This window comes from Salvelinus namaycush, chromosome 28 (genome assembly GCF_016432855.1).
Source record: "Salvelinus namaycush isolate Seneca chromosome 28, SaNama_1.0, whole genome shotgun sequence".
Taxonomy (NCBI): domain Eukaryota; kingdom Metazoa; phylum Chordata; class Actinopteri; order Salmoniformes; family Salmonidae; genus Salvelinus; species Salvelinus namaycush.
Genome location: NC_052334.1, coordinates 35,434,345 through 35,459,496, shown reverse-complemented (window position 1 = coordinate 35,459,496; position 25,152 = coordinate 35,434,345). Strand labels below are relative to the sequence as shown.

The 25,152-nt window shown below is 44.9% G+C and overlaps 1 protein-coding gene across 1 annotated transcript in view; it reads left to right on the top strand.

The window, feature by feature from the left end:
* Positions 1 to 25,152, top strand: part of LOC120023398 (kinesin-like protein KIF13B) — a 44,262-nt gene that overhangs the window by 14,257 nt on the left and 4,853 nt on the right. Inside the window, exons 12-35 of the mRNA XM_038967408.1 lie at positions 2,482 to 2,568; positions 2,714 to 2,907; positions 3,131 to 3,419; positions 3,568 to 3,730; positions 3,866 to 4,012; positions 7,548 to 7,697; positions 8,103 to 8,228; positions 10,106 to 10,279; positions 10,627 to 10,784; positions 11,164 to 11,296; positions 13,306 to 13,455; positions 14,654 to 14,683; positions 14,788 to 14,887; positions 15,071 to 15,197; positions 15,352 to 15,407; positions 15,578 to 15,702; positions 15,874 to 16,149; positions 16,627 to 16,779; positions 17,097 to 17,174; positions 17,321 to 17,371; positions 17,531 to 17,660; positions 19,354 to 19,487; positions 23,970 to 24,032; positions 24,388 to 25,087. Coding sequence (XP_038823336.1) covers positions 2,482 to 2,568; positions 2,714 to 2,907; positions 3,131 to 3,419; positions 3,568 to 3,730; positions 3,866 to 4,012; positions 7,548 to 7,697; positions 8,103 to 8,228; positions 10,106 to 10,279; positions 10,627 to 10,784; positions 11,164 to 11,296; positions 13,306 to 13,455; positions 14,654 to 14,683; positions 14,788 to 14,887; positions 15,071 to 15,197; positions 15,352 to 15,407; positions 15,578 to 15,702; positions 15,874 to 16,149; positions 16,627 to 16,779; positions 17,097 to 17,174; positions 17,321 to 17,371; positions 17,531 to 17,660; positions 19,354 to 19,487; positions 23,970 to 24,032; positions 24,388 to 25,087 — 3,794 coding nt within the window. The remainder of the gene's footprint in view (positions 1 to 2,481; positions 2,569 to 2,713; positions 2,908 to 3,130; positions 3,420 to 3,567; positions 3,731 to 3,865; positions 4,013 to 7,547; positions 7,698 to 8,102; positions 8,229 to 10,105; positions 10,280 to 10,626; positions 10,785 to 11,163; positions 11,297 to 13,305; positions 13,456 to 14,653; positions 14,684 to 14,787; positions 14,888 to 15,070; positions 15,198 to 15,351; positions 15,408 to 15,577; positions 15,703 to 15,873; positions 16,150 to 16,626; positions 16,780 to 17,096; positions 17,175 to 17,320; positions 17,372 to 17,530; positions 17,661 to 19,353; positions 19,488 to 23,969; positions 24,033 to 24,387; positions 25,088 to 25,152) is intronic.

Sequence of the window (25,152 nt, the reverse complement as noted above, 5' to 3'; positions counted from 1 at the left end):
ACGGCATTGCACACAATTTTGTTTAAAAAACACCTGTTTCAGAACCAATAAATTGCGTGTCTTGACTATTGACCAATGACAAGTCATCAACATTGACGCGCAAACGTGGGCTCACATATCCAGATTAGTGACCCAGAAAGAGCTTGTTTAATTTTTTCCGGTATTGCCTGGCAAAAACAGAGTAGACTGCCTACCTACAGTGGCAAGAAAAAGTATGTGAACCCTTTGGAATTACCAGGATTTCTGCATAAATTGGTCATAGATGAAGATCGGATCAAATTTTAAGTCACAACAATAGACAAACACAGTCTGCTTAAACTAATAACACACAAACAATTATACGTTTTCATGTCTTTATTGAACACACCGTATTCACAGTGCACGGTGGAAAAAGTGCCACCACTATACCTCAGTGGTGGTACTGGCTATATGTCAAAAGATAGCTGGAACATCACACTACCTTGAATACTTAGCTATTAATGGTGAATTAATTACGATATTTGTGAGGAAGAAAAAAGCTACAGACCATATTTTCTATCCGATCCTGCAACCTCCGCTGCATACAGGTAGGCTGTATGATCCTGCTTGGTCTGGACTCCAGAGAAGTGACAATGTGACATGATATCCCTAGTTTATATTGACTTCTAACATGAATGATTTTCAGCTCAAAATGCAGTCGTAGAACGTAGTTTATTTCTGTATCTTGCGTTTTGAAAATGCATTACCGTATATGGCTGTAATGACGGGCTACATTTGCGTTGCGATTGTGCGCGCGTGTTCACCATGTGCGTGCGCGGGGGTCACAAGCTTTGAACCACTCCTTTGGGGGTGGGGGGGGGTCAAAACGTTTTAGAATCACGAAGCTAGTGAACAGAGCGCGGATTTGCTGTACAGCTATAGGATCGGGTGCAGCGCAAACGTCAACTTGTTGGGAGAGAGGATTGCCATAAATATGCAGCTCCAAAAATTGTTTGGTGATCAGTAATATTAACTGTTTACTTTGCAAGCTCAACAGCAATGGGTCATCAATCAACAATTACTAGGATAGGCCTACTGTTCCTTTGGTATCCCAGAATTGCTTAAAATTGATAATTTACTTATGAAGCTTGCATTTAGAATTAGTTTTTTAAATGTATTATTACATAATCAAAATGTGTTTTAGACAAAATAATGAATACGGCTGTCTGGTAGCCTCAATAAATAGACAAAGATTTGGTGGCCTTGGGACTATAAGGTTATATCTGCACAAAGCAGAGTTCTGAGATTTTGAGCATGAAAGTTGTCACATCCCAGATCTCAGAACTGTTTTGTAGTGAATTCTTCATCCATAACCCATTAAGGTCCTCACTTACCTAAAGTATCAACATCCTGTGACATTTCTAAATCCATTTTTGTGGGGGGTTGCAATCCCAGATATAACCTTGACATCTCAGAGCCATGCGGTTCCGTCTGGCACTTCTGAATAAGGCAATGTTCAGTTTTTAAGAATACTAGCTATTTTACCAGGATAGTCAGAACACATCATCAAATACATTAAGAAATGTATTATGGTCATTAGACAAACTATTGTCATCGTTGAACAACGATGTGACAACATCATTTACTTTAAGATTTCTGACAGTGTTGTTTTTTTTTGCTCTCGTGCCATTATTGCTGGCTGGACTAGCTAGACCATACTTAGAGGGAGATGGCAAAGACGTGTTCTGATTGGTCCATCTGTATTTATTCAGTCTTGTGATTGGATTGCAGATATAACCTTATAGTTCAAATGGGTTTATGCAGATAGGACTTTCTAGTTTTTCATTCTTTTTTTTTAACAAAAAATGTATTTTTCAAAAATCTAACTTCGTATGTCTGTGAAGAACCGTCTAAACATCTATTTATGTGTGACTAAGTCATTTTTTTACAAAAATGTCAGATGGAACCTTAATAGTCCTAAGGTCTCGATTTGTAGATTACATTTAAAAAAAAATGTTTTACTTGACTTGAAAAAACTTGACTCGCTCTTAGAAATGCACGACTCGACCCGTTCTACTTGTGACTCGAATAATAGTGACTTGGTGACTCGAATAGTAGTGACCTCTCTCTAGCCTCTAGTCACCCACTCTATGACTACACACACACACACACACACACACACACAGACACACACACACACACACACACACACACACCTCTAGCCTCAAGTATGATCTCCTGCTTTCAGACGATGGTGATGTCATGTTGCCGCAAGGCCCCTTAAGAATTGAATGAACTAACTGGATCATTCATTCATTTTTATTAGATCTTTTTTTGCCAGGATAGTCCACTCAGTAACATTTGGCAATGTTTTCCAGGGAGTCCTTGGTTCCATAGAATCAATAAAAAACAACAGTAAAGATGTTCTTACGCATTTATTATGTCGCTTTTGCTGAATGTGTCTTATGTCATGGTTACACGTTGTTTTTATTATGTGGAACTTAAGTTGTTGTTACGTTACAGAACGTGTGTGAACGGCTCTCCTTGCACCAGCCCGCAGCGGCTCCACCACGGAGACCGCATCCTGTGGGGCAACAACCACTTCTTCAGGTCCGTCTGTCTGTGTCCCGACAGTTCTGACTACTGTGAATCACAATGTCTCGCTCAACTACTGGTCCTCGTTTTGGAAAGAGTAGTACTGAAACCATTCCCTTTCTCTTTCCTCCCATCCCTCTCTTCCCCTCCTCCCCCACAGGATCAATTTGCCTAAGCGGCGGTCGCGGGGTGGCGGTGAGGAAGAGGAGGGTGAGGGGGGCCCGATGAAGAACAGTAGCAGTAGTGAGCAGCTGGAGGGGGACGGAGACACCAACAGTGAGGGGTCCTCCGAGGTCTCTTTCTCCTACGAGTTCGCCCAGACAGAGGTCATGATGAAGGCCCTGGGCAACAATGGTGAGTACACACACACACACACACACACACACACACACACACACACAGGTCCTTGTAAAACAACGATGAGAATGGAGGGAAAGGAGTAATATAAACCCCCTCAGAAACAAATGTTTCGATAATCATCGATTGACTACACAACTACTGTCCGTCGCATCACGATTGGTTGCTCATCCAAAAACCCCATTCCTGATTGACTCTCGCCCCTGTCCGTCACCTTCAGACCCCATGCAGGCAGTGCTCCAGTCCCTAGAGAGGCAGCACGAGGAGGAGAAGCGCTCGGCGCTGGAGAGACAGAGGCTGATGTATGAACAGGAGCTGCAACAGCTGAGGAGACGGCTCCACCCAGACAGACAGTCTGTAGGACAGGCTGGCACGGCCCCCAGCCAATCACAGGGCCAGGCCGACAGGCCGGGACAGCCCCACTACCGCAGCCTGGAGAGACTCAGCATGGGAGGCATGTCCAACTCACCTAGTGCACAAAGCAGGCTGAGGCAGTGGAGCGAGGAGAGGTGAGTGGTGGGGGAGGGAGGGTGGGAATGTCTGTAAATGAGAGTTATTGTCAGTGATATTGACCATTGTGGTGGTGATGTTAGTCTCCATTCTGTAGAGGTAGTGTTGACGTGTGTGATTTGAAAATGATGATCCTCTCCCCCTCAGAGAGGCAGTGTTGACCCGGAGCCTACGTAAGCTGAGGGAGCAGATAGTAAGAGCTAACCAGCTGGTGCAGGAGGCTGGCTTCATAGCAGAGGAGCTGGACAAACGCACCGAGTACAGAGTCACCTTGCAGATACCTGCTGCTAACCTCAATGCCAACCGCAAGGTACACACGTGAGCATTAACACACACACCTGGTGCTATGTATATCTTCTCTCTCTCTCACACTCATTCTCACACTCACACGTACATAAACACACATCTAACCCCCAGCCCCCTCGCTGTTTCTCCGTCCTCACAGCGTGATGCAGTGCTGAGTGAGCCTGCGGTGCAGGTGAGGCGTAAGGGGAAAGGGAAACAGATCTGGGCTCTGGAGAAGATGGAGAACAGAATGGTGGACATGAGAGAACTCTACCAGGAGTGGAAGGACTACGACGACGACAACCCTGTGAGTTCAAACGACTCGTGTGTGTGTGTGTGTGGTCATGAGTGTGTGGTCATGAGTGTGTTCGTGTTCTTAGGAAACTATGCAGTATTTTTCTTTTTTATGTATTATTTCTTACACTGTTACCCCAGGAAATCTTAAGTCTTATTACATACAGCCGGGAGGAACTATTGGATATAAGAGCAACGTCAACTCACCAACATTACGACCAGGAATACAACTTTCCCGAAGCGGATCCTCTGTTTGGCCCACCACCCAGGACAATGGATCGGATCCCAGCAGGCGACCCAAAACAACGACGCCACAGAAGGGGCAGACGGCGCGGTCTTCTGGTCAGGCGCCGTAGACGGGCACATCGCCCACCGCTCCCAAGTATACTACTCGCCAATGTCCAGTCTCTTGACAACAAGGTAGATGAAATCCGAGCAAGGGTTGCCTTCCAGAGAGACATCAGAGATTGTAACATTCTCTGTTTTGCGGAAACATGGCTCACTCGGGATACGTGGTGTGATCATAACAACATACAGGAACTCAAGTCCTTTTGTTCGCCTGACCTAGAATTCCTTTCAATCAAATGCCGACCGCATTATCTACCAAGAGTAATTCTCTTCGATTATAATCACAGTCGTGTATATTCCCCCCCAAGCAGACACCTCGACCACCCTGAAAGAACTTCATTGGACTCTATGTAAACTGGAAACCACATATCCTGAGGCTGCATTTATTGTAGCTGGGGATTTTAACAAGGCTAATCTGAAAACAAGGCTCCCTAAATTTTATCAGCATATCGAATACGCGACCCGGGCTGGCAAAATTCTGGATCATTGTTACTCTAACTTCCGCGACGCATACAAAGCCCTCCCTCGCCCTCCTTTCGGCAAATCTGACCACGATTCCATTTTGTTGCTTCCAGCCTATAGACAGAAACTTAAACAGGAAACGCCCGTGCTCAGGTCTGTACAACGCTGGTCCGACCAATCTGATTCCACGCTTCAAGATTGCTTCGATCACGTGGACTGGGATATGTTCCGGATAGCGTCGAACAACAACATTGATGTTTATGCTGATTCGGTGAGCAAGTTTATTAGCAAGTGCATCGGTGATGTTGTACCCACGGCGACTATTAAAACCTTCCCCAACCAGAAACCGTGGATTGATGGCAGCATTCGCGCAAAACTGAAAGCGTGAATCACTGCTTTTAATCAGGGCAAGGTGACCGGAAACATGACCAAATACAAACAGTGTAGCTATTCCCTCCGCAAGGCAATCAAACAAGCTAAGCGTCAGTATAGAGACAAAGTAGAGTCGCAATTCAAAGGCTCAGACACGAGAGGTATGTGGCAGGGTCTACAGTCAATCACGGACTACAAAAAGAAAACCAGCCCCGTCGCGGACCCCGATGTCTTCTTGCTCCTAGACAAACGAAACAACTTCTTTGCTCGCTTTGAGGACAATACAGTGCCACTGACATGGCCCGCTACCAAAACCTGCGGGCTCTCCTTCACCGCAGCCAACGTGAGTAAAACATTTAAACGTCTTAACCCTCGCAAGGCTGCCGGTCCAGACGGCATCCCTAGCCGCGTCCTCAGAGCATGCGCAGACCAGCTGGCTGGTGTGTTTTTGGACACAATCAATCCCTATCCCAGTCTGCTGTTCCCACATGCTTCAAGAGGGCCACCATTGTTCCTGTTCCCAAGAAAGCTAAGGTAACTGAGCTAAACGACTATCGCCCCGTAGCGCTCACTTCCGTCATCATGAAGTGCTTTGAGAGACTAGTCAAGGATCATATCACCTCCACCCTACCTGACACACTAGACCCACTCCAATTTGCTTACCGCCCCAATAGGTCCACAGACGACGCAATCGCAATCACACTGCCCTAACCCATCTGGACAAGAGGAATACCTATGTAAGAATGCTGTTCATTGACTACAGCTCAGCATTTAACACCATAGTACCCCCCAAACTCGTCATCAAGCTCGAGACCCTGGGTCTCGACCCCGCCCTTTGCAACTGGGTCCTGGACTTTCTGACCGGACGCCCCCGGGTGGTGAGGGTAGGAAACAACATCTCCACCCCGCTGATCCTCAACACTGGGGGCCCACAAGGGTGCGTTCTCAGCCCTCTTCTGTACTCCCTGTTCACCCATGTCTGCGTGGCCATGCACGCCTCCAACTCAATCATCAAGTTTGCAGACGACACTACAGTGGTAGGCTTGATTACCAAAACGACGAGACAGCCTACAGGGAGGAGGTGAGGGCCCTCGGAGTGTGGTGTCAGGAAAATAACCTCACACTGAACGTCAACAAAACAAAGGAGATGATCGTGGACTTCAGGAAACAGCAGAGGGAGCACCCCCCTATCGACATCGACGGGACAGTAGTGGAGAAGGTGGAACGTTTTTAATTCCTCGGCGTACACATCACGGACAAACTGAAATGGTCCACCCACACAGACAGCGTGGTGAAGAAGGCGCAACAGCGCCTCTTCAACCTCAGGAGGCTGAAGAAATTCGGCTTGTCACCAAAAACACTCACAAACTTTTACAGATGCACAATCGAGAGCATCCTGTCAGGCTGTATCACCGCCTGGTACGGCAACTGCACCGCCCACAATCGTAAGGCTCTCCAGAGGGTAGTGAGGTCTGCACAATGCATCACCGGGGGCAAACTACCTGCCCTCCAGGACACCTACAGCACCCGATGTCACAGGAAGGCCAAAAAGATCATCAAGGACAACAACCACCCGAGCCACTGCCTGTTCACCCTGCTATCATCCAGAAGGCGAGGTCAGTACAGGTGCATCAAAGCTGGGACCGAGAGACTGAAAAACAGCTTCTATCTCAAGGCCATCAGACTGTTAAACAGCCATCACTAACATTGAGTGGCTGCTGCCAACATACTGACTCAAATCTCTAGCCACTTTAACAATAAAAAATTGGATGTAATAAATGTATCATTAGTCACTTTAATCAATGCCACTTTATATAATGTTTACATACCTTACATTACTCATCTCATATGTATATACTGTACTCTATACCATCTACTGCATTTTGCTTATGCCGTTCGGCCATCGCTCATCCATATATTTATATGTACATATTCTTATTCATTCCTTTACACTTGTGTGTAAAAGGTAGTTGTTGTGAAATTGTTAGATTACTTGTTAGATATTACTGCATGGTCGGAACTAGAAGCACAAGAATTTCGCTACACTCGCATTAACATCTGCTAACCATGTGTATGTGACCAATAAAATTTGATTTGTGTGTCTGTACATGGTAAACCTTCAAGCCAGGCCAGTGTCAGTGTTGATGGAGTGTGTGGTGGGGAGAGAACTTGGACTACAACGAAGACGAACCCTGAGAGACAAATCATTGTTTTCGACAGCGTGATATCCAAATGGAGTGCATTTAGTAGTAATTGTTTCTAGGCCATTCAGATATACACAAATGCTATGTAAAGTGGAAGGGCTCTATTTGGGATTGGACACATCACTAATTTCTCTCCCCTCTCTCTCGCTCTGTCATCTGCAGGTGATGCGTTCCTATTTTAAGCGTGCCGACCCGTTCTTTGACGAGCAGGAGAATCACAGTCTGATAGGCGTGGCCAACGTCTTCCTGTCCTGTCTGTTCTACGACGTCAAGCTGCAGTACGCAGTACCCATCATCAACCAGAAGGGGGAGGTAAAGAGAGGCTTCAAGTGCTACATAACACCAGGGTCGTGTTCATTAGGCACAGTGTAACGAAATATTTTTGCAACGCAATTCGAAAATGAGCATTTCTCATTGGACAAGTCAAGGTAGTTCCTCCTTGTTTCAGTCCGTTTATTCCGTTAGTCGCCGAATGAATACGACCATGTTTCTCAACCAGTGATGTCCAACTCTTGTGTTCCAGCCCAGCAGTAACACACCTAATAAAACAAATAGTTGTCTAGCTTGATGACTGCCCTGAGTCGATTGTTTGAAGGAACAAGGCGTCTTGGTGTTGTGTTAAAACGAAAGCCTCATATTGTGGAACAGTGACGATGCAGCACAGAAAACTCCCCGTGTTATGAAATGATTTCACCCGTGCCGTTGGTTTTCTTGTAGGTGGTTGGGAGATTACACGTTGAGGTGGTGAGAGTGGCGGGGGGGGTTGAGGACAGCATGGCTGGGGGAGAGGACATTGAGGCCAGCCCTGATGGAGAGGTGCAAGAGAGGAAACTGGTCTGCATGGTGAGTTTATTTCGGATAGGGAGACACTCGTACACACACAAAGAAAAGTCCCTTTTTTAGATGGCTCTTCTGGCTCTCAAAAAAGGGAAAGCAATATCAGACCTGCCAACATGCACGCATTTTCCGTACCAACTACGCAATTCCGCAATTCCGTTTGTGTCAACGGACATGGAGATTAATACATCATTATTCGACGTAGCTACCCCCTGTTTGTTGTGATGCTGAGTTTGCCGACTGTCAGCTGTACGTCAACACATAGACAAATCCCTTTTCGACTCCGTGTGTTGTGGGAAGGTCAACACTAATTGTTTCAAGCTAACGTTAGCGAACATAAGATGGACATTCAGTGGGCTCTAAAGTGCCAGCAGTTCACTCGCATTTGCTAGTGAAAGAAATGAAATGCAAATACGAAAAATAACTGGTCACAGTTCTGCGAGTGTGATATACATTTAATTCTGTGTCCCATTAGTTGTATTTTCCACGTAACATTACGAGGATCACGCAACCTGATTATGATCCACGTCACAAAAAGCTCCCTCAGTACAGACATGCTAAGTGCCCTCGTTACCAAGCAGGTTTCAACGATTGCCAGAGGAACTACCCTGATGCTCTGCTGAGTAAGGCTAAATCTGCTAGCTTCCAGGCAAATCTGTCTAGGAAATGAAATGAACATCTGAAGGTCTCCCGAAGATTTGTTCTCACCCAGTGTTTCCTATCATAGCTTTTTCCTTTTTATTATGGATAACATGTTTATTTGATACTGATGCTCTGCTTCAAACATTTGTTCTTTTTTTTTTAAATTTATGATTGTGGATAACACGGAACCCAAACCGGCTGCGCGCGTGCGCCATTGTGCATCCTGCATACATTTATTTTGTCCCCCTACACCAAACACGATCACGACACGCAGGTTAAAGTATCAAAACAAACTCTGAACCAATTATATTAATTTGGGGACAGGTCGAAAAGCATTAAACATGTATGGTAATTTAGCTAGTTAGCTTGCACTTGCTAGCTAATTTGTCCTATTTAGCTAGCTTGCTGTTGCTAGCTAATTTGTCCTGGGATATAAACATAGAGTTGTTATTTTACCTGAACTGCACAAGGTCCTCTACTCCGACAAATTAATCCACACATAACACGGCCAACCGAATCGTTTCTAGTCATCTCTCCTCCTTCCAGGCTTTTTCATCGTTGAACTTATATGGTGATCGGCATCTAAACTTTCATAGTGTTACCACGACTACCGGCAAAACGGTTCGTCTTTCAATCACCCACGTGGGTATAACCAATGAGGAGATGGCACGTGGGTACCTGCTTCTATAAACCAATGAGGAGATGGGAGAGGCAGGACTTTCAGCGCGATCTGCGTCAGAAATAGAAAGGAGTTCTATTTTAGCCCTTGGCAACACAGACGCTCGTTGGCGCGCGCGAGCAGTGTGGGTGCAATAATTGAATAACATGGATTTCAAAATGTATTTTGCGACGCACGCGACGTGTCCGGTCTGGTCAGCATGTAAGGCGTTTGTACATTTTGTACCTAAACAAATAACTTTATTATTTGTTTAATAAAATAAATGAACTCAAAGGCCCTTTGTGTGTTCTTTCTCATTAGATCTTGTTAGTGACTTTTACCATATGTGTGAATGGAATGCTGTCAAGAAAGAAAGTACTCCAACCTTTTATAGACTTCATTTGGTACAATTCTATAATTGCGATCAGACTCACAAACAGCTCGCGCACGAGTTGAATCTCCAATTTGCCACGCGTCTGGTACTCTAAAAAGTTGGACAGGGTTGGCAGGTCTGCAATATAATTTGCTTGTTCTCTCATGAATCCTATTTAATCACCCCCCCCCAACCGTGCCTCTCCTCCAGATCAAAATCCTGCAGGCGACAGGTCTCCCCCAGTACCTGTCCAATTATGTGTTCTGCCAGTACTCGTTCTGGGACCAGGCGGAGCCCGTCATCGTGGCCCCAGAGGTGGACCCCTCCGCCTCGTCCCCCAGCAGCAAGGAACCGCACTGCATGGTGGTTTTCGACAGCTGCAAGGTATTACATTAAATTACAAGTACTTGTATTGCCAAAGCAACAATGTTGAACAGTCCAAAAGGACATAAAAGACATTTACATTTCAGTCATGTTGCAGATAGCTTATGTAGCTCAGGATGAAACAGGTAGCCTGGTTAAACTAGTGAACGCAGCATTCAGTCTGGTTTAACCCCAACCCTTCCTATCTCCTTACAGCATGTGTATTGTTCCGCTATAGTGTGTTAATGTAATGCTAACGCATCTATGTTCTTTCAGTGGTGTTCAATGCTATTATTTCTGCCCTTCCAAATGCTGTTTTTCTTTCTCTCTATATCTCTCTCATTTATATCTATCTATCTATATATTAGGAGCTAGGTGTGGCAGTAACAGAAGAGTTTATAGAGTATCTGACAGAGGGGGCATTGGCCATCGAGGTGTACGGACACAGACAAGCAGACTCCGGCAGGAACCCTGCCCTCTGGGACCTCAGCATTATACAGGCCAAGACACGCACACTACGGGACAGGTACACGCACACTACGGGACAGGTACACGCACACTACGGGACAGGTACACGCACACTACGGGACAGGTACACGCACACTACGGGACAGGTACACGCACACTACGGGACAGGTACACGCACACTCAAGGTATGGGTATATGGTACACTGTACGGGTCAGCTATACACACACACAGGACAGGTACATAGTACAGACACACTACACACACACATAGTGGCTACAAGACAGGTACGCAGGCTACGGGACAAGTACACACACACACACACACATACACATACATACAGAGTGATGCAGCACAAAGTGACACCAACACATATACCAGAGGTTCCAAAAAACAACCTTGTAAATGACATATGTCCTGTGTCTGTCTCCATCTGCAGGTGGAGTGAGGTAACCCGTCGTCTGGAGATGTGGATCCAGGTGTTGGAGATCAACGAGAACGGAGACTTCATGCCTGTAGAGGTCATACCTGCCAGAGACGTACACACCGGAGGCATTTTCCAACTACGGCAGGTAGGTGTTACCTGTGTGTGTGTGTGATTTTTTTCCTAATTTTCTCCTGCCAATGTAATGGTGTAATTTAGTTTATATCTATTCAGAACACCATCTAAAACAATGTGATTTTTTTCTCCTGTTAACGCAATTTTAAGTAAATATCTTTATTTTTCTGTTTAATCAGCAATTCCAAGTTGTTCTTACCTCAGAAAATAGCATTTCATACAGTGCCTTCAGAAAGTATTCACACCCCTTGACATCTTCCAAATGTTGTTGTGTTATAGACTGAATTTAAAATGGATTAAATTGAAAAAATGTTGTCACTAGCCTACCCCATAATGTCAAAGTGGAATTAAGTTGTACATTTTTTAAGATATATATTTTTTTACAATTAATTAAAAATGAAAAGCTGACATGTCTTGAGTCAGTAAGTATTCAAGCCCTTTGTTATAGCAAGCTTAAAAAAGTTCAGGACTAAAGAGTTGCTTATCAAGTCAAATAATCAATTGCAAAAAACACTATTGCACCAATAATTGTGTTTATCGTGATTTTTGAATGACTGCCTAATCTCTGTACCCCACACATACAATTATCTGTAAGGTCCCCTCAGTTGAGCAGTGAATTTCAAACAGATTCAAAGACCAGAAAGGTTTTCCCAATGCTTCGCAAAGAAGTGCACCTATTGGTAGATGGGTAAAGATTTAAAAAAGCAGACATGAAATATCCCTTTGAAAATGGTGAAGTTATTAATTACACTTTGGGATGGTGTATCTATACACCCAGTCACTACAAAGATACAGGAGTCCTTCCTAACTCAGTTGCTGCTCAGGCATTTCACCATGTGGCCAATGGTGACTTTAAAACAGTTAGTTTAATGGCTGTGATAGGGGAAAATTGAGGATGGATCAACAACATTGTAGTTACTCCACAATACTAACCTAATTGACAGAGTGAAAAAAAGGAAGCCTGTACAGAATAAAAATATTCCAAAACATGTGTCCTGTTTGCAACAAGGCACTAAAGTAATACTGCAAAAATGTTGCAAAGCAATTCACTTTTTGTCCTGAATACAAAGTGTTATGTTTGGGTCAAATCCAATACCACACATTACTGAGTACCCCTCTCCATATTTTCAAGCATAGTGGTGGCTGCATCATGTTATGGGTATGCTTATAATCGTTAAGGACTGGGGAGTTTTTTTCAGGATTAAAAAGAAACGGAATGGAGCTAAGCACAGGCAAAATCCTAGAGGAAAACCTGGTTCAGTCTGCTTTCCACAGAAAACCTGGTTCAGTCTGAATTCAAAGATGAATTCACCTTTCAGCAGGACAATTACCTATAACACAACGCCAAATCTACACTGTAGTTGCTTACCAAGAAGACGGTGAATGTTCCTGAGTGGCCGAGTTAGTTCTAACTTAAATCTACTTGAAAATATATGACAAGACCTGAAAATAGTTGTCTAGCAATGATCAACAACCAATTTGACAGAGCTTGAAGAATTTTGAAAATAATTATGTGGAAATGTTGCACAATCCAGGTGGGGAAAGCTCTTAGAGACTTACCCAGAAAGACTCACAGCTGTAATCGCTGCTTCTACAAAGTATTGACTCAGGGGTGTGAATACTTCATGTAAATTAGATATTTCTGTATTTTATTTCCAATACATTTGCTAACCTTTTTGAAAACATTTTGGGGTATTGTGTGTAGATGGGTAAGAAAAAAATATATTTAATCAATTTTGAATTCAGGCTGTAACAACAAAATGTGCAATCTACCATTGAAATGGACAAGCAACGTTCTCCCCACTGTTCTATATTCTGTTGATGCCATGTGTGTCACTCGGGGCCAGTCCAAAGGCATGTCATGGAAAGGGGCTTACCAAAAAAAATGGCCAAAGGGACTAATTTGAGGTAGAAAGGAGCTCACTTTAATCTGTTGTACAGGATGCGAACAGGTGACTGACGTTAGAACTTCATATCTAATCTCTTCTTCCCTCTATCCCTCTCCTTCACCCCCACCCACAGGGCCAGTCAAGGCGTCTGCAGGTGGAGGTGAGGTCCGTGCAGGATAGCGGCACCATGCCCCTGATAGCTGAGGTGCTGCTGGCCGTGTCAGTGGGCTGTGTGGAGATCAGACAGACCTGCCAGGCCAAGGCCAGCAACGAACCCATACAGGTAACACACGAACACACATACATACAGTACCGGTCAAAAGTTTGGAAACAATTACTCATTCCAGAGTTTTTCATTATTTTTAATATTTTCTACATTGTAGAATAATAGTAAAGACAAATAGAAATGACAGACCATCATTACTTTAAGACATGAAGGTACATCATTCCAGATTTTCAAGAACTTTGAAAGCTTCTTCAAGTGCAGTCGCAAAAACAATCAAGATCTATGATGAAACTGACTTTCATGAGGACCGCCACAGCAAAGGAAGACCCAGAGTTACCTCTGCTGCAGAGGATAAATTAATTAGAGTTACCAGCCTCAGAAATTGCAGCCCATATAAATGCTTCACAGAGTTCAAGTAACAGACACATCTCAACATCAACTGTTCAGAGGAGACTGTGTGAATCAGGCCTTCATGGTTGAATTGCTGCAAAGAAACCACTACTAAAGGACACCAATAATAAGAAGAGACTTGCTTGGGCCAAGAAACACAATCAATGGACATTAGACCGGTGGAAATCTGTCCTTTGGTCTGATTCCAAATTTGAAATTTTTGGTTCCAACCGCCACAGCATTCTGCAGTGATGCGCCATCCCATCTGGTTTGCGCTTAGTGGGCCTATCATTTGTTTTTCAACAAGAAAATGACCCAACGCACCTTCAGGCTGTGTAAGGGCTATTTGACCAAGAAGGAGAGTGATGGAGTGCTGCATCAGATGACCTGAACTCCACAATCACCTGACCTCAACCCAATTGAGATGGTTTGAGATGACTTGGACCGCAGAGTGAAGAAAAAGCCGTAAACAAGTGCTCAGCATATGTGGGAACTCCTTCAAGACTTTTGGAAAAGCATTCCAGGTGAAGCTGGTTGAGAGAATGCCAAGAGTGTGCAAAGCTGTCATCAAGGTAAAGGGTGACTACTTTGAAGAATCTAAAATATATTTTGATTTGTTTAACACTTTTTTGGTTACTACATGATTCCATATGTGTTATTTCATAGTTTTGATGTCTTCACTATTAATGTAGAAAATAGTAAAAAAAAAAAAAAAAAAAAAAAAAAACTTGAATAAGTAGATGTGTCCAAACTTTTTAGTGGTACTGTATACACATACATTACTATACCTGAAGAAAGAAATGGCTGCCATTTAGGAAAGTGTTTTGGACTAATACTATTGTGTATTTTGTTGTTTGTCTCACAGGTGGAAGGTGATGAGATGGACAGCTATCAGGTAAATAACATTAGATTATCTCTACTGAGAGACAGATAGCGGGACGACTCAATGATGGCTTCTGGTGCTATATCTGATTGGTTGGTGTGTGTTCTGTCCAATAGGAGCGTGATCTGGAGCGTCTGCGTCACCAGTGGCTGACGGCTCTCACAAAGAGACAGGAGTACCTGGACCAACACCTTCAGACCTTGGTCAGCAAGCCAGGTAACACACACACAACAGTCAATGTGTAGTGGAGAAAGTACTGTATAAGTTTGTGCGGCAGGTCAAAGGGCACAGGAAATGAGGTAGAGGAAGTGGTGGCAGAAAACACCTTCCTCTGATTGCCTACACATCTGTGTGGCATTGAGGAAGAAAGACATTGACATTGTTGTGCTCCCTCTACAGAAAAGACCGAGGAGGATATGGAGAGGGAGGCCCAGCTTCTGGAATGGCGTCTGACTCTGACTGAGGAGAGGAACGCGGTAATGGTGCCTTCAGCCGGCAGCGGCATCCCCGGAGCTCCCGCAGAGTGGTGAGAGAGACAGGGAATGTGCGTGTGTGTGAGTGTGCGTGTTTGCAAGAGAGATGGATATAGATGGAGATGTGGAAGGATCAAACAGTTTTCCTATGGGAAATGTCCATATTATTCAACAAGTGTCTTTGGTCATGTTTCTTTCTTTCTCCAGGGTCCCCCTACCTGGAATGGAGACCCATACCCCTGTGCTTTTCCTGGACCTCAGTGGTAAGTTCTTTCTCTACTCTTCTTTTCTTCGTTCTCTCTCTTCTGACTATTCTAGAGTAACATTACGTCAATCATTGAAAACATCACTTTCATTCATATAGCACCGCATGTCTTTCTCTTACTCTCTCTTTTCTCTTTCTCTCTCTCTCTCCCCCCCTCGCTCTCTCCAGCGGATGATTTCAGTTCCCAGGAGGCATTGGAGGTCCCGGAGGCAGGCGGTTGGGACGCCACTCTGAGCGGAGAGGATGAGGACGACTTCTTCGACCTGCAGATCGTCAAACACTATGATGGAGAGGTAAGCACCGGGTCCTATTCTTTAGGGCACACCGTATCACTTTTTTTGCAACGGAAAACCAAAAGAGTTTTTCATTGGGAAAGTCCAAGTAATCCCTCTCTGTTTGTCGGCTCTCTTCCATATGATCCCTAATGAACACAACCCTGCTCCTCCCCATCCCCTCTCCACTAGGTAAAAGCTGAGGCGTCATGGGACTCCACAGTGCACGAGTGTCCCTCGCTGAGCCGCGGCGGAGCGTGGCCAGAGCAGAGGGTGTATCTGACGGTACGTTGCGTGGTGCAGCTCAGCCACCCGGCAGACATGCAGCTGGTGCTGAGGAAACGGATCTGCGTCAACCTGAACCCGGGCAGACAGGGCTTCGCCCAGAACCTCCTGAAGAGGATGTCCACGCGCTCCACCATCCCCGGCTGCGGGGTCACCTTCGAGGTGGTCTCCAACATCCCCGGGGTGAGCCATACCCGAGGGACACAGGAAATATTGTGATTTATAATCAGTTACCATGGCTCTTTTTTTGTACTAACTTACTACAATCACTATAGCTCTCAGCTGTTTAAAAATCTGTCCTCTCCTCGCGTTCTCCTTCATTGCACGGAGCCAACCTAATGATGCCTTTGGCTTCCACCATATTGTTTTCCTCTGTCAAGTAATGTATTTTAAAACCGTATAATAACAATCTATGCTATTTAGCAGACGCTTTTGTCCGAAGCGTCTTAGTCATGTGTGCGTACATCTTACGAAGGGGTGGTCCCGGGAATCGAACCCACACTCCTGGTGTTGCAAGCACCATGCTCTACCAACTGAGCCGACCAGTGCCGATGAAGGGGAGGAGATTAGGAGTGGACAGATATTTCAAGCAATTGAGATCCTGCGTCTTTTTGGCAGCTCTACTAACGCTCCCCGGTCTCTCTCTCCCGCCTCTCTCAGGACGCCCAGGGTTCAGAGGACAGGGAGATGTTGGCTCGTCTAGCTGCCAGCGCCGAGAACCCCAAGTCGGCCGACAACGAGGCGGCCATCGAGAAATACCTCCGCAGTGTCCTGGCTGTGGAGAACATCCTCACTCTGGACCGACTACGACAGGTCACTACACACTTACACACTGAGGATGGACTGTGTTCAATGTCTGGGTTGAGTTTGACATTTTTTTCAGTGCTTATAAGTTTAACCTGCTAAATAGTTGCATTTGCACATTTCAAGTACTTGTATTCAATTATTAGTAAACCAATAGAAACCTTGAATGGAGTACTTGAGCCCATCCCCACTACACACTAGGACCATCTACATAACACTTAACATTTCTGTTGGTGCATCTCAGGACAATTCAGTACTGTTGCTGCTATTGCATGTTCCTGGTTTTGACTGTGTTTTATCGTGTGTGTGTGTGTGTGTGTGTATAGGAGGTGGCGGTGAAGGAGCACATGGCAGGCAAAGGGAAAGGCAACAGACGCAGTCTCAGCTCCCCCAGTGTACACAGGGTAAATGGCACATTCTCTACAAAAGTCATGTCTGTTGGGGTACTGGGTCCTTGCTATATTGATTTATTTAATAGGTTTAGGCAGCAGAGGTCTGCCTAAATACATTTTCTTTTTCCTTCCTTCCTTCCTCTCTTTCTCTTGTTCAGCTCTCTGGCAGCAGACAGGACCTGTCCTCTACCTGCAATCTGGAAAACAAGGTGATTATACAACCCAGTTGAAGCTATACAACTGTTAGTGTTCAAACTGAACAAATCCAGAGCCCAAAGTACATGGATCAATCCCCACATCTTTTAATTCTCTCTCCCCCTCCGCCCGTTCTCTCTCTCTGCTGTTCTTTTCTCTCTTCTCTCCTCCAGAGTCGCTGGGAGAGCCAGCAGGACATCTTCATCACCTCGCCCCAGTTCAGCCGGACTCTGCCTCGCCCCTCGCCCTCCTCCTCCCCCCCCACCATGCCCCCACAGAACCAGAGCCAGGACTCAGAGCAAGGTAAGGCCCTGACTCCTCCCTCTACACCACTGCTCTACCATCCCCTCCCCTCTCGCCCCTCTCCTCTCTATCTTTCTCCCCCTGAGACTGCTCTGTTAACTGGCTGACTCTACCTCAGTCTTGACATTCACTCTCTCTTTTTCTCTGTTCTCCTGTCATCCTTCTCTTTTCTGTGCAGTAGACCTCTGGTGTGATTACGTCTCTGTGTTTTAATTAGTGCGTGTGTTTGTGCCAGGGTTTCTTTGAATCGGTAATGCAGTGGCTCTGCAAATGTGGAGCGGATATTCTCCGCTGCTGGCCGGATCTCCAGGCGACCATCGCATGAGCCTGAAACCACAGACTGGCCAAACTCGTGTTTCTAAAAATGAATTCAAAGGCACAAAGTCATTTTATGTTAATTTGTATTTAATTCTAAGTAAGTCACAGCCTATATGCTCAATTTACAGACTATAATGATTTAATACAACTAAATGTTGTTTAAATGCTGAGAGCTTTATGTCCCTACCAGCCTGTTTTGTCGCTCTCGCAAATGCTTCACAATGTATATCTGGGAAGGCTTGAAATAATTGAAATAATATAGCCTAAATAATGAATTAGGCTCCCTGTCTGGCTCCTGACCTATTTAGAGTGGTTATATGCTGTTTAATATGACATGTAGCTTATTTGAAATTATGTACACTTCTTACATTCACCTCTTCATGTTTATTCCAATCATTTTCATTCAAATCCATATGGTTTGGTTTCAATACTTCAAAACCAAATGGAAGGTCCAAGTAGTCACAAAAATAGATGGGTGGTTAAATTTTAAATTGTGATTTTAATGGATAGAGCGAATTTGGAGCTGCAGTTTTTTTCCCGCTATTGTGCAGTGTTTTTTTGCCGGAGAGCTCCATGAGCGATGAGAAGGATTTCCAACTGCTCAACTCCGCTCACATGCTCTGCTCCCAAGTGGATGGGCCTATGCCCTCCCAGGGCCACGCCCCTGCCCAGTCACGTGAAATCCATAGATTAGGGCCTAATGAATTTACTTAAATGGACTGATTTCCCTAATATGAAGTGTAATTCAGAAACATCTTTGAAGTTGTTGCATGTTGCTTTATATATTTCTTCAGTATAGTTACCTACCTGCCCTAATGGGTTACGCACCCAATGCATATGGGTCCAATACATTTCTCAAATGGCCGGTGAATTCAAATCTTCCCGGTCACATTGTCCGGTGCCACATTTTCCTAACAGAAACCCTGGCGTGTGCGTGTACCTGTGTTACATACAGTAGTACCATTTCCTGTTTTGTTTTGTTTGTTTTTGATTTCACTCTCAGCGATGTCGTTTTAATGGCTGTGTGGCCAATGAGAATTAATCATTCAGATTCATTTGCAATCTTCATGATTATAATATGTTAGTACGTGGTAAAATCATCTTTATTTTATTATGTTCAGTTATTTTAATTTATTCTTTGTCATCTCTCTGACCTGGTCCAGCCATGTTATATTTTTGTTGTCATTTCCTGGGCTTGCTTTTCAACTTCCTGTCTTAATCTCTCGCACCTCCCCCACCTTCCAAACCTTCTCCTGCCCTTCCTCTTTTCCTCCGGTTCCTCCTCCTGCTCCTCCCTTTCTTCTCCTCCCCTATCTTTTCTTCCTGGCCCTCACCCTCTCCTTTCCTCCTCCTCTCTCACCGGTTCTCCCCTCAGGTCGTTCAGGGCTTGCTGCATCTTATCTTTCAGTCAAAGCCCTGGTGCCGCAGATGCCCAAGCTACTCAAGTCCCTGTTCCCTGCCCGCGAGGACAAGAAGGAGCCCCTGCGCCCCTCGCCCCACTCCCTACAGGTAGGGCTCACACACACCCCACTGACCTTAGGTAACCAAGTGACCTTTGGACTATCACCAATGGTCACCCCCCACAGCTGATTCAAATCATCAAAGCTTGATGATGAGTTAGTTATTTGGTATAACGTGCACCCAGGTGGTGTGGGGGGGGGGGGGGGGGGGCTAGGACCGAGTTTGGGAAACCCTGTTGTAACCCCACTGAAGCCTTTCCCATTTTCTGTGATTTCCCCAAATAAACCAAACCATGTTTCTAGCCACAACACCAATCAGTAACTGGGAGCCCAGAGAAAATGTATGGTTGATGTGGGTCTATACTCCACTGTAGTTCAGTCTCCTCATCCTCTGACTCCCAAATGAGTGCTCAAATCCATGCCTTCTTTTCAATGTAGCCTATTTTTCCTTTTTTTTCTCTCCCCATATGACATAATGATTTGCTCAATTCATCCATCAGGCCTTTTACCAGGTGCTGCTATCACAATAAGACCTATCATTATCTGCATTTGAGTGGAATGGAGTAAAGTGGAGATGGTTTTTAGAGCATTCAGAGGAAGTTGTGTCTAAACTAGTGAATGTTACATTCAGCTTCCAGCAGAGCTGACAAAACACACTCTTGTATTACAGGTTATAAGACGAGCTACTCTAAGAAAGACACTGCTCGATACACTGTGCAGCGCTGAAATGATTCCCACCTGCCACTTGTGATTTAGAGTTGTTTTCCACAGTGGGAGACGGGCACACCTGGGGTGGTGAAGCTGGGGGTAGAGCGATCTGGAGCTGTCTATTGGGATTATGGTCATTATTGCACTGTGATGCAATGGCTTCTAACAGCCGACAAATCAGCTTGCTGCCAGCTCTAAACAAACTCTTGAAAAAAGCTGTTTGACCAGATACAATGCTATGTCTCTGTGAACAAATTAACAACAGACTTTCAGTATGCTTATAGAGAAGAGCACTAAACATGCACTGCACTGACACAAATGGCTGAAAAAAAACTTCAGTGTAGCCTTTCATATTATTGAAAACATTTGTGTTTTTGCTTTATATCCTGCTTTATATCCTTGGTTGAAAGCTATCTATCCAATAGAACACAGAGGGTTTTCCTTCAATGGAAGCTTCTGTAAAGTGTGGTATTCCGCAAGGCAGCTCTCTTGGCCCTTTACTGTTCTCTATTTTTACTAATGACCCACCGCTAGCATTAAACAAGGTGTTGCAGTCAGTTTTGGAATGGGTGGGTAGTAATAAACTAGTCCTGAACATATATGAAACTAAAAGCATTGTATTTGGTACAAATCTTTCCCTAAGTTCTAGAGCTGAATCTTGTAATAAGTGATGTGGCTATTGAAGAGAATACACTTCTTGGTTTCATCTTAGACTGTACATTTGTAAATTGTCATGGTCAAGGCATATTGATTCAATTGTTGTAAAGATGGGGAGATGACTGTCTGTGATTAAAAGATTCTCAGCATTTTTAACACCACAGTTGACCAAACAAGTCCTGCCAGCTCAAGTGTTATCTAATCTTGACTCCTGCCCAGTGATTTGGTCAAGTGCTGCAAAGAATGACATAGAAAAGCTACAGCTGGCCCAGAACAGAGCAGCACATCTTGCCTTTCAATGTTAGTCTCTCTTGGCTCAAAGTAGAGGAGAGATTGACTGCATCAATTATTGCGTGAAAAATTGTGTTGAAGATACCAAATGGTCTGTATATAGCTCTGACAGACATACTTACCCCACCAGACATGCCACCAGGGGTCTCAAGGCAATGCACAGTGTTATATAGAGCCATAATCCAGGCTTCTCACCATGTGGACTGGCTGTGCCACTATGTCAAAAATAAATAATACTTTATTTGTTATCATTTAAGAACAGGCACCACACCCTAATAGAGTATTTTTTTTGCGCTAGATTGCAAGAAATGGCAGTTACATGTTTTCAAAAACACTAAAATCTCAGAGCCAATAGTTCTGAAAGTGGTCCCCGAAAATTGCGTACTACATCACATATGTGCAGATATGTGCACCCTGTCATTGCTCTCTCTCTGGCTCTGCTGTGTGTTTCTTGCTACCTGTCACTCAATTGGCGAAGGGCTGAATATCATTGGCTGGAACATGAAATGGCCCACGTGGGGGGAAATGTAGGGAACATGGCGCAGCACAGCTTCCAGAAAACAGTCTTTCAAACTAGGGATTTCGTAGCTAATTGAGGTAAAACAGTAATTCTACTCAGATTATGGATGTTTGAAGTACACATTGACACATCCAGCCCTAAGCGAGAAATTTGAAACATACTAGTCGTCAAAGTACCGGAGCATGTCTTTAAGGCGTATGTACACTTTATATACAAAAGTATGTGGACACCCCTTCAAATTAGTGGATTCGGCTATTTCAGCCACACCCGTTGCTAACAGGTGTATAAAATTGAGCAAACAGCCATGCAATCTCCATAGACAAATATTGGAATGGCCTTACTGAAGAGCTCAGTGACTTTCAACGTGGCACCGTCATAGGATGCCACCTTTCCAACAAGTCAGTTTGTCAAATCTCTGCCCTTCTAGAGCTGCCCAGGTCAACTGTAAGTGTTGTTATTGGAAAGTGGAAATGTCTAGGAGCAACATCGGCTCAGCCGTGAAGTGGTAGGCCACACAAGCTCACAGAACGCGGGACCGTCAAGTGCTGCATTTCAATGTAAGGTCTATCTATACCTGTTATATTCGGCGCATGTGACAAATAAAATTTGATTTGATTTTCTGAATTGCGTAGTGCATAAAAATTGTCTGTCCTCGGTTGCAACACTCACTACCGAGTTCCAAACTGCCTCTGGAAGCAACGTCAGCACAATAACTATTCGTCGGGAGCTTCATGAAATGGTTCCATGGCCGAGCAGCCGCACGCACACAAGCCTAAGATCCCCATGCGCAATGCCAAGTGTCAGCTTGAGTGGTGTAAAGCTCACCGCCATTGGACTCTGGAGCAGTGGAAACGCATTCTCTGGAGTGATGAATCATGCTTCACCATCTGGCAGTCCAACGGATTAATCTGGGTTTGGCGGATGCCAGGAGAACGCTACCTGCCCGAATGCATAGTGCCAACTGTAAAGTTTGGTGGATGAGGAATAATGGTCTGGGGCTGTTTTTTATGGTCGGGCTAGGTCCGTTAGTTCCAGTGAAGGGAAATCTTAACTCTACAGCATACAATGACATTCTAGACAATTCTGTGCCAGGCCTAATTACCCAACATCAGTGCCCGACCTCACTAATGCTTTTGTGGCTGAATGGAAGCTAGTCCCCGCAGCAATGCTCCAACATCTAGTAGAAAGCCTTCCCAGAAGGGAGGCTGTTATAGCAGCAAAAGGGAGACCAACTCCATAAGAATGCCCATGATTTTGGAATGAGATTTCTGAAGAGCAGCTGTCCACATACTTTTGATCATGTAGTGTAATGTGCAGTAATGTATGTTTGCTTTCCTATGTTATTGTATTTAAATATATGTAAATTCTAAAGTATTTTTGTTTGTAATGTCTTTTTCGTGGTGTCGGACCCCAGGAAGACAAGCTGTCGCTAATGGCGATCCCAATAAAAATCTAAATCTAAGCTTCAATGGAGGTAAAACGTGAATGGTTTAACACAGAAGGCGAACTACTACTCCCTACATCTCTCCAAGAATTTGGTTTTATCCCCATCTTCTCGAGCTGTCTAGTGTTATAATGGCGCCTCGTAAGCATTGCTCTAAGGCAGGTGTGTCAAACTCATTCCATGGGGGGCCCTAGTGTCTGCTGGTTTTTGGCTTTTCCTTTCAATTAAAACCTAGACAACCAGGTGAGGGGAGTTCCTTCAAAGGGGGAAGCGAGAACCCGCAGAGACTCGGCCCTCCGTCGAATGAGTTTCACACACGTGCTCTAAGGTAGTGCAGGGTTTCCCAAACTCGGTCCTGCACATTTAGAGGAACAAAAAAACAATTGGACATCTCTTTCCAAGAATGATGATTTTTTTTTTTTCTGGAACAATTGTCTAAGTGGATGAACAACATGAGGGTTTTACATAGCGAAGTGATTTCTTACATCTCTTGTCTGTAAAGTAGTTGATGGGTTGCTTATTTAATACCATGTCTATAGCCTATATAGTAAAGTCTAAAGTCGCTGAACACTATGTTGGTTTGGCCCAGCCAAGCTTGCTGTTTAATTTCCATATAGACTAGATGTATTGCCAATGCAGTAAGATGTAGCAATGCCATGGTTCCACTTCTGTCAACGCTGCATTTGTTAGTCACGCTTTAAAGACAGATAACGCCACAATGGATTAAAAAATTATTCTGTATGGATTAAAACCATTTTTGTGAAGAGCCGAATATAATCGGCTGAGCTTTTTGGCTTTTTATATTAAACTCTTAGTTATGTATAATGTGAAAGAATACTTATGTATTTAATTGAAGTGTTTCTTCTTTCCCATTGAACATAGTTGTGTTTCTCTCTCTCTCTCCCTGGCAGCACATGCCTCGTATCATCATGCAGACGACAGGGCCTGAAGACAGCAGGATCCGGATAGAACCGGTAAGTTCCAGTCTAGTTGTAGTTAGTTGTTTAGAGATCAGTCTAGTTTGAGTTGGTTAGAGATTTACAACAACTCTTCAGGCTGAGACAGTGTATTGACCATATAAATAGAGTGAATGAATTATATTTCTATGGTATTGACTGTAATATGAAGCTATGGTTGGTAGTAAGCTAGTGGATCTGAGGATCTCATTACGAGGATGATGGTGGTGGTCGAGGTGGTAACGATAATTGTGGTGGTGATAGGCAGGCAGTATGACGTCATGGTTTGCTCCGGTCAGTCTTGAGTTGGGTTGAATAATTCTTAAATCCCTGTCTTTGAGGTGTGATTGCCATTGCCGTCAATTCCCCATAGGTTGCTATGGTAGTGAGGACAGCCCTGATCCCGGCCCTGACCAATGACAGGTGGTCGGTGTCCCCTGAAGCCACTCCTGTTCCGTCCTCCCAGCATGACCTGCATGACTACCCCCTCAGCCCCATCAGCGAGGCCTCCAGTGGCTACTTCTCCACTAGCGTTTCCACAGCAACCCTGTCCGAGGTTTCTGCCGGCGGCGACCACCCCACCACCCCTCTCCGTCCATCCTCCTCCCTCACCCTCCTAGAGGCAGGGGTGAGGCTGAAGGGGAGTAATGCTCCTGAAACTACATTACCCAGAACCCATCCACAGCAGCAAGCTGACCGGAACGGTGTTACTGCTGCATCTCCTCAGTACGAAAACAAAATGGCCACCACCGGTCCCGGCTCCAACGTCAACTGCGTCGTGACGAGCAACAAGCCCTTCTCAGTGCAGAGGGTGTGCACGCCGGACCTGAAGTCGTTGCAGGAGCGTGTCCTGGGGGAGGAGGAGGGAGGAAGAGGAGGACAAGGGAGTCTGGAGAGGTTGGAGATCATCCTGGACGATGAGGACGGCGGTCGCGACTTCGTGTTGCCTGATTGGCTGAGAGAGGGGGCGTGCGTGACGGTGGGAGCCAATAAGGGCGGGACGGTGCGCTACGTGGGCAACACGAAGTTCGCAGAGGGCGTGTGGGTCGGGGTGGAGCTCGACTCGCCCTCAGGTGTGTGTTTACTGTTCACAAAGGAATCGCATGACTTAACATAATGACACCATAAGCAATGGAAT